The following is a 9,173-nucleotide window of genomic DNA, read 5'->3' as shown; positions in this document are numbered from 1 at the left end:
TTGAAAATAACTCTGTTATTTAACATTAATGTTAACATGTCAATGACCTATAATCTAGAAATTCGATATGTCCTAAATAAATTGCAAAGTTCGATATAGAAATTCGATATATCAAAAATAATGACTTCCCATGTGATTCAATCGAATCTGATTCAATCGAAAATTCATTTCACACCTTATTTTTCCGCAAGCGTAGTATAGTCTTGTGCAAATTAATATGAATAAGAAGTATAATTTTAAATTTATATATATTTAGTACATAAAACAGATTTATAATATTTATTATAACATTAATACTAAAAAATAATGTAATAGATACTGTAAATTTTTTTTACATAACTTTTTTAAATATGTATATGTGTATAAATGTAAAAACTATCTTTTGTTCACATTAATTTGCACAAGATTATATATTTCAGTTGGACGAAAAAGCGATCCTTTCGACATGACAGAACAATCTTATACTAGCGCAGGATAAAGGAGTAAAAGAATGAGGGCCGGTTGTACCTCATCTTGTCTTAGTCAACTCGAAACCAACCCTGAATCTTTCTCCTTTCTCTCTTTCTTTCTCTGTATCTGTCCTTCTCTCAAGAATAGCGAGACGTGAAAGATTACGAAAAGACCGCGCTGAGAGAGAGGATTCGGATAAAAATACAAGCGTATTAGCGATGAGAGCAGCGCAAAAAGACCGGAACCAAGGAATAGAAGGAAACGGAGAAGACGGAGAACGTCCACTGGTAGAGTCGGAGAACGCGCTTCGACAAGTCCGTTGTTTCGTTCAACCCCCAGCGTCGGATTATACCGGATGTGTATCTACGGTGTGTACATGGTCCCTGACCCGAGCACGTACGGGACCACAAAGCTCGACGCGTATATACGTGTGCGAGGAAGAGATACACGAGAGCGGATATTACACCCACTTTCATCCCCGTCTGTCTCGACTGAGTCTTGTTTCTGTCTCCTCGTACCGGGTCGCATTCACGAGCGATTTTTCGTATATTACCGCAGTATGCTGAACGTTCGATGCCGATCCTGAGGTTTCACACAAATATACGAAAGTTTGTTCGAAATTGAGAACGTGTGATATAATAATAACGTTCACTATTCGAAATATTTTCGGAAGGAGGTGTTTAATTTAATTTGTTTTTTAAAAATTACAAAAATAAATTTTTTTTTTTAGAATTATTTTTTCTTTTATAAATGGAATCATTTTATCAAGTAGAAGTCGTTGATGATATTTATATAAAATATCAACCGATTAACATTTATAATTCTCACTGAAAGAAACGTTTTGTATGACTTATAGTTTTTAATTTAAAAAGTTATTGTATTCATGTTTTGATTAGAATAAAATTTTTTGTAAGTCACATATCGTACAAAATACTTCTCTCATTTTGAATTACGGATCTGCGAATAGGAGTAATAAATAGGTTAGTTAATCAAACGAAGTAAAGAGTATATTTTTAAAAACTGTATTTATCTTGATATTGAACAGCTTTTAACCAAACTTTTCGAACAAAATTCTCGGCATTCAACAAGTTAGTTTTATTTCTAATTCAAGTTGAACGCAATAAATTCAGTTTCCGTTGCAACTCGTCGTGTAAATAACATTATCTTCTATAAACATAAATATGAAGGTGGCTCTCTGCAACACCAAAAAAGAGGTACGGCCGCAGCGCGACGGACCTCATCGGCAACGGCAGCAGTTTTCGAAGCAATTATTATAATAGGGTCTTCAAATCCGTTGCCACACGTAGCGAACTATAGTGATGGGCACTTTCGGGCATCATGTTGCGTCGTGGCTATTCCCCTGAGTCAGCTCCTCGTTAGCATATCTCTCGTTCTCTCTTGCTCTCGGCTGAGATCGATGTCCAAAATCAAACAAGAAAAAGCATCCCGTTTTCGTCTCTCCTTCGTTATCGAGAATACACGTTGCAATCAATAGTAGTTAAATAGTAGTTTAGGCTACATGCACATCGGCAAATAAGAAGCGATAGAAACTGCAAAATAAATAAATTACTTGAAAATTCGAAAGTAAATACTTACAAAAAATTAACTTACTCTTAATTCTCTGTCTGCAATATAAATTTTTTTTTATTCAGCTCAAGTTTGTTTTCCAAGATTTTCAAATAATGTGGAAATATATTTAGGATTACTTTTCAATATCTCTGTCACATGATATCCCATTATTAACAAGATATTTTAGGAGGAGAAACCGGACTCCATCTTCCTTTGAAGAAATTTGAGTCTAAAGCTTTGTGCCACACATAAAGGATTCAGATTGCAGATGGAAGGTTAAAATTTTATTTTTTTATATTAATCACAATTTCGTGAAAAATAATGAAACAAATTTTATTGTAAAAATATAAAGGAGAAATTCTCAATAATACTTAAAAGATCTCTTAATTCAAATTTGCGGATCTAGGAAAATCTGTGATGAAATATTCTGAATTAGAAAACAATTCATGTAAACGTATGTAAATTGATGTAAATATGTAAATATTTAAATCATTAATTGGTTGGACCTAAAAGAAATTTGCTATCAAAAATTATTTTAAAATTAATTGCAGTAAATAAGAAATATTACATAAGAGAAAAAAACGTAATTATTTTTCATCTCTTAAGTTCTTTATTATCAGACAATATAAAAAATTGTACGGTTAGTGATTGCTTACTCGCAGTAATTTTCGCGAGATATATTTATTCTTTTCACTGTATTTGCGTCATTCCGTTTCCTTCAAACGGTCACAGGAAATTGCGTCGCTGTAAGTGGAAAAGTAAACCCTTTCGCTCCTTGCCTATAGTATTAACGAGTAAGTTAAGTTTGTTTTGCAGTTAAATTGTTTTGCATTAGCAAGCAGAGCCTTAGCGCATGTATATCTAAATTACTATTCCGCTACAAAAACTAATCCGATATAACGTGAATAAACTCGTTCTTTTCTTTTAATTGTCACACTTCTAGTGCTTTACGGTTGGCGGCTATAAAGTTTCATTCGTGGTATATTCATCGTAGTATATTCTTATATTGCAAATGAGCTCATTCTCTATCCTAGCAGTAGCACTATTCTAGCACTGTTCTAGACCTTGTGTGATAAAAACATTTAATATATTCCGTAATTTATTACCATTAAATTTTATCTTATATCATTATTTTAATAATAATAAATTTATACGTATGACAAAGAATTTTTTGAAAATGTGTCTATAATTTTTAGGTTAATAAATATAATATAAATATTTATTAATCTACATTATTTTTTATATAAATCTTATGTTCTTCATATTAATATTATAATTTAATTTTCATTTAACGCTATTTGAACATTTACAATTATAGCTTAAAACCTTTTCAAGTCTCCTTTCAAGTCCTCCTATGCTCTACTATTTTATATTCTCATATTTTGATAAATATCAAACTAAGTCGAGTTGGAACATTTTTATTATTTTTCCATTTTCTTAGAGAACAAATTATTTTATTTTGTAACATAATTATTATTCGTTTTTATTATTCCTTCTTATATGTATTTTGCTCTGCAAATTACAAGTCTATTTTGTTTAATTATAATATATTTTTTATATATTGATACAAGGTACTTTTCTAAAAAATATAATTAGATATAATACCTTTTTCATATATATAAATCGATAAAGAGTTCTGCCGCGTTTATTATCAGCTATATTCCCGAGTTCATACAGTGATCGCGACATTACTTTTCAAGTGACAACCAATACATTATTCGCAACGCTCTTGCCAACAGCCGCAAGTGCGTCGTGCTAAATGACGGATCTCCGTGATGTTCTCGCTCTCCATTTCAGAATTAACGAACGTGTTTTGATTCGACACGTGTGGAAAAAGAGCGAGTGATGGGCGCGTATAGAATATAGACGGTGCGCAAGCGACAAAAGTGAAGCGTTCGCCAAAGCGGAACACGCTCGCGAAACGAATCGGATCACCCTATTCATCGGCTCAGCATTGACGAAAATCGAAACGGCCGCCCCTTTTAGAATTTATATATCCTACCCTCTGTGCCGCCAGCGTGCGTGAGCGCGCGTATACCGACCCAATTTTTTTTTTTTTTTTTACGCGACGTCGGCAGACGCTTTATTTTTTCGCAGCCACCGCCGCTTTATGAATAAAAAGCGTACTTTTGTCCATGAATACCTCTGTGTATTTCCTGCTAAAATATTTTTCAATCACGAGTGCAATTTTACGCGTTCTCCGTGACGCAGTTTATATAAATAGCAGTCTAATCGGTCTGTTGTCACGCATCGAAAATTAAAAAATCGTTGTGACTGCACTTCATCGCGCCGTGTTGCATACTATGCATACCGATGGCCTGGCGGTCAAAGTAAATGCGATGACAAAAGCGAAATTGCGATCGTAATTTGAGAATAAAAACGGTTCGTTAAGTTGATTTCGATAGAAATATGTAATCAAAGCTTGTGCGATGAAGCCAAAAATATATTCATAGTTATGTAGATTATTCATAAGGATCGAGGTATTATGTTATCATTTTCGATCGTATCATATTTTCTTTTACGTCCACTTAATTACAATCAGAGAATTACGTTTTTTCGCTCGCGATAATCGAACGATTAAGATCGTAACACTATTATTTTCTGATATTCTCTTCTTGCGGAATTGGCAAAAAAATAAACTATTATGCCGCAGTTTCGACGAATGTCCGTTTGCGGCATGCGATTTCGATTTAAGCTCTTTGTAGCGCGGTCGCGGTGTTTTATTTCACCGAAACATTGGTTTATCAGAGCGAAACTTCGTGTGCGACGGTAACGTAAAGTTCGAGTCCGAAATCAAATCCTGCACGCTGTTATGGCGCGCTCGGTTGCCGTTAGCACACCGATACGGCTTCATTTGCACAGTAGCAACACGCGAACCGCAGTAAAATTTTTTTTTATGGTCACGGCGGGAGCAAAAGGCGGAAGTAACTTTTTGGCGGCTCAAATTAACCAGCGTAACTGCGAGCACGACAATTACCACCCGATGGCTCGGCCGTTCGTTAATACCCCTTTTTCCCCACGCCGCCCACCCTCAGTAGCATTAATCACGAAAAACAGTTTCGGACTTTCCGTGCCTGGCCGCGCCGATGCCGCGCTCTCGATGCTGATGATGTTCCCGAAATCAAGAGCCTTTATAAACAATAAATCTGACCAGTCCGCATTGGTGGTCAAATATGCGTGATCTCACGAAATGCACGTGCTAATCAATCGCTATGTATGAGCAAGAGAAATTGTTGAATGGAAACTGAATTGTAAATTGCAAAAGGATGATTTTGAAAAAAACATACTGAAAAAAATCCTGATAATAAAGAATAATAATAAAATTATAAATAAATTAAAAACGAATAATGTATTTTGAAATTTGAAAAAAAAAAGAAAATTTACACAAAATGTATTTAATTAGTCTCGTTCAATCATATGTTTTAATTAATAGTTATTTGTAAGATAGAACTTTCTACAAAAATTTATATATGTTGAAAATATCAGAGAATGACGCTTATGAAAGTCATATCTTAATATCATATAAAAGACCTTTATCATGCATCAGAACATCAAAGAACCAGAGTTTGTGTTCAAAACTCAAATCCAAAATCCTACTTGGTTCATATAACACTTTGTTATAACAACTGCAGCACATATTGATACTTTATGGAAAATTTCTCATATAATCGGCTCTGAGCTTTGCATTAACTATATGCAACATAGTCGACCACAAAGTGCACGAAGCACGTTTCAATCCCAAATAAATCGATCGACTTAAGGCATATAATGCAACATGTATTTTGTGAGACACAGATAAGTTCGTTATTTAGAATGTCATAAGAATATCGTATTTTATTACGAAAATGATAAAGCGTAATGCGAAATCAATTTCTTTTTGCGTGGCATTTTCCCAGAATTATATAGATATTTCCTGGAGACTACGCTGTATCGTCATAACCGTAAATATCTGCTGGCGTTCATAATTCTAAGAAAGTTATGTCGCGCCTTAGTAATTGAAAAAGGGAGAGAGGGGAATATTAATGGCGCAACATTGCGCACGTTAATCGTTCCGGGCCGTCGAGCTACGAATGCGAGATCTATTTTTACGTTAATCACGGTCGCTAACGAGAGGAACAAATTTAATCATCGTCAGTTCCCGTCGGACCAAAACGGGATTCGCTTTACTTACGAAGAGACGTATTCCCGCGGGTAAAATGGGATGTATGAAAAATGATTGTGCAGCGGAATGATCTCACGCGGTGGTGATGAGGGGGCTGAAACCGCGTGCGCACGAACTTTAGCTTTTAACTAAACGCGGTGGATAATTAGAGGAAAGAAAGTGGCCGACGCGAAGTCGGACGTGAAAGCGCGCGCCCGGAGTCGGATAATAAATTGAGTTTTACCGGAGGGATCGGTTTCATTAAAGCACGATAATTCTCGTCAGTATAGAGCAGCCGCGGCAGTTTCCGCGGAAATAAATAACGGCGGTAGTGCAGGTGCGCCACTGTCAGACCTGTCGCGGATTAATGGCGTGCCGCGCTATTGCGCCGCTAGACTACTGCGTCCTTACGAAGGGACCGCGCCTTTAAAAAGAGGTCGCGAATACCGGGACCCGGCATCGACGTGAGCGAGGACGCGAGTACATCGTGTACCTCCTCCTTATGGTAGAGAGGCAATCGAAATACCTAACGTATTACACGGACTATGATACTGCAAATACTACAAAGGTTAATACCGATAAATGATGCTTCCCCGCATATCATTTGTCAGGATTACAGAGAGACCGAGAAGAAAGGAAATGTCCTCGAGAAAAGGAGGGAGTGAGAAGGAAGAAAGGAAAGGTATCTTTGCAATAATATTTTAACTAAAAATATTTTTAAAACACTTTTCACGTTCGTGAAGTCAAATATATTTATTTTATTTTGAGACCTTCAAAAGAAGGTCACACATTGTCTATTCACAAGACAAATATGACGGAAATGTTATATCTATTATAGAATATACAGAGATTTTACAATATCATGTAAAACTTAGGTAAGTTACGGAAAGAAGAAATTTTATTGAAATACATTGTTAAAAATTTCATGAAATTTAATATACTATTAAGTTACACAAATTGAAGTTAATTTCATGACATTACATTAAATTTAATGTATTTATTATATAACTGAAAAGCGTATTTGTGTACGTGAACATGAAATTTAATATATTTTTTGAAAATTTATTGTTCATTACATTTAAGTAACTACTGTAACTTAATTTTCAGTTCAATCATTCATTATTTTAAATTTCGTTCATAATATGACGACCTTCATATACATGTAAAGAAAGCTCGTGATTATATTTCTAACAATACATCTAAAAATTTAGCTAGATACAGATTTGAAAATAAATTTGTCGGTCAAACTGGTTGTCAGAATGTCAAAACTTTTTACAATATTGCTCGTTATGTTTGAAATTCTTATGAAATTATTTGGATGATCTGAAAATTATTTTCAGACTATATATTTATAATTAGTTAAATTTTTTAATATTTCTGCATACCCGTTTTTTTTTCGCGTATGAATTTGCAATACAGAATCAAATATTACCACCATATTTGTTTCATACTTCTAAATTCTTATTTAAAAGTCTCTAGTTTCACAATTGAATATTCCAATCAAAAAGGTTCGATAGCGAGATCAACACATATACAAAAATTTGAAATTAGAATTATAGAAGATAATATTAAGAGAAAAATCTGACATTTACTGATCATTCCTTCTCTTGATCGTAGTAATAATACATTTGATGTAAGCTAAAGGAAGACGTCTGTATACCAAGTTGCTTTTGATTTCAAAAGCTCCCGACTGTCGCGCTTGATGCACTATGAAAGAAGATTGCAATAAGAATAAAACGCCATTCCACTCCAAGTGCAGCACCAAAATAATTCTTTATGCGGCGAAAGAAGGCCGCCAGGAAGAAAAATAAGCTAGAACGAGGTGGCGTTCTTGAATGCGGCCTTCCGTCGTGATTTTTGCGATTGTAATTTTCCAATTACATCGCCCGGGAATTCCGTCTGCCGGAGTGGCTTTCCTTTTACAAATGTCCCGAGCATTGCAATCTGATTTTTCCGCGAACTCCACGGAAAGGTCGAAAGGAGTTTCTCCGAATAAGCTAATTTACGTAAGAGAATTAAAAAATGTCGCACGCGCTCGAAGGGAAACGATAAAAACGCTGGTTTCCCCATGACCTCGTTCTTATTATTTTAAGTTCCGCCCGCCGGCAAACTTCACGTTTGTCCGATATCTGATATCACGACAATTCCCAGCTTCTGAACCAGTAAAGAACAGAAGTTCGCCGTGCGCGCGAACGCATCATCCGGTATGTATGTACGTCCGTCAGAAATATACATCGCGAACTCTCGCGACGCCCCGATATCGATTTCAGATTTCAATTTAATGCCGTCGCGATATCTCAGGCACGATCTTCCAATACCAATTTCGTGTTATCGGACTTTTCGTGACGTGCTGCCGAGTCGCGCGCCGCCTGGGACAACCCCCGTTGTACGTGGCGACTCGCGACCAGGATAGCTTCCCCTCACGCGTATCATGAATATTCCTCAGCGTTAACTACATTGACATTTCTATTCATTTTCCAGTACCACCGCGGAAGATCACGATTGTCGACGAGAATGAGAACAGACGGGACACGATGGTCGGACCGTATATGGAAGGCACTAATCTAAGGCTCTTCTGCGATGTCCATGGCGGTGAGTTTCATAAATTTAAACAAGTATGTAACGACGAAATCCTTTTTACGAAATCCTCGAAAAAAACTGTATGAATTTTTTTGCCCCGCAATGCGGTTTTGTGTCCTGCAGTGGATTAACAAAAGAGAGAGATATAGAAGGAAGAACATTCTACTATATACGGTTGAGACTTTTTTTTTAGTAATCTGTGCGAATTTATTCCTACATGTAAATGAATATATATAAATGAAGGTTATGATTTTTGTGTTAAAACAATATTGCAATAATTATTATTGTCATTTTTGACTTAATTATTCTGGCGTTGTATTATTACGTTGTATTACTTGTTAATTAACTCATAAGACCTCTTGGAATATATATTACAAACATAATATATATCAATTACATGTATTAACATCCATCTATTTATTTTATAAATGAT

At 35.4% G+C, this 9,173-nt stretch overlaps 1 protein-coding gene across 1 annotated transcript in view; it reads left to right on the top strand.

Annotated features, from left to right (window-relative positions):
- LOC108687053 (neural cell adhesion molecule 2-like) overlaps nucleotides 1-9,173 on the top strand; it is a 219,734-nt gene that overhangs the window by 166,224 nt on the left and 44,337 nt on the right. Inside the window, exon 4 of the mRNA XM_018192657.1 lies at nucleotides 8,642-8,752. Coding sequence (XP_018048146.1) covers nucleotides 8,642-8,752 — 111 coding nt within the window. The remainder of the gene's footprint in view (nucleotides 1-8,641; nucleotides 8,753-9,173) is intronic.

This window comes from Atta colombica, unplaced genomic scaffold, assembly GCF_001594045.1.
Source record: "Atta colombica isolate Treedump-2 unplaced genomic scaffold, Acol1.0 scaffold198, whole genome shotgun sequence".
In the NCBI taxonomy this organism is placed as follows: domain Eukaryota; kingdom Metazoa; phylum Arthropoda; class Insecta; order Hymenoptera; family Formicidae; genus Atta; species Atta colombica.
Note: the sequence above shows the minus strand (reverse complement) of the source record. Positions and strands in the feature narration are given on the sequence as shown.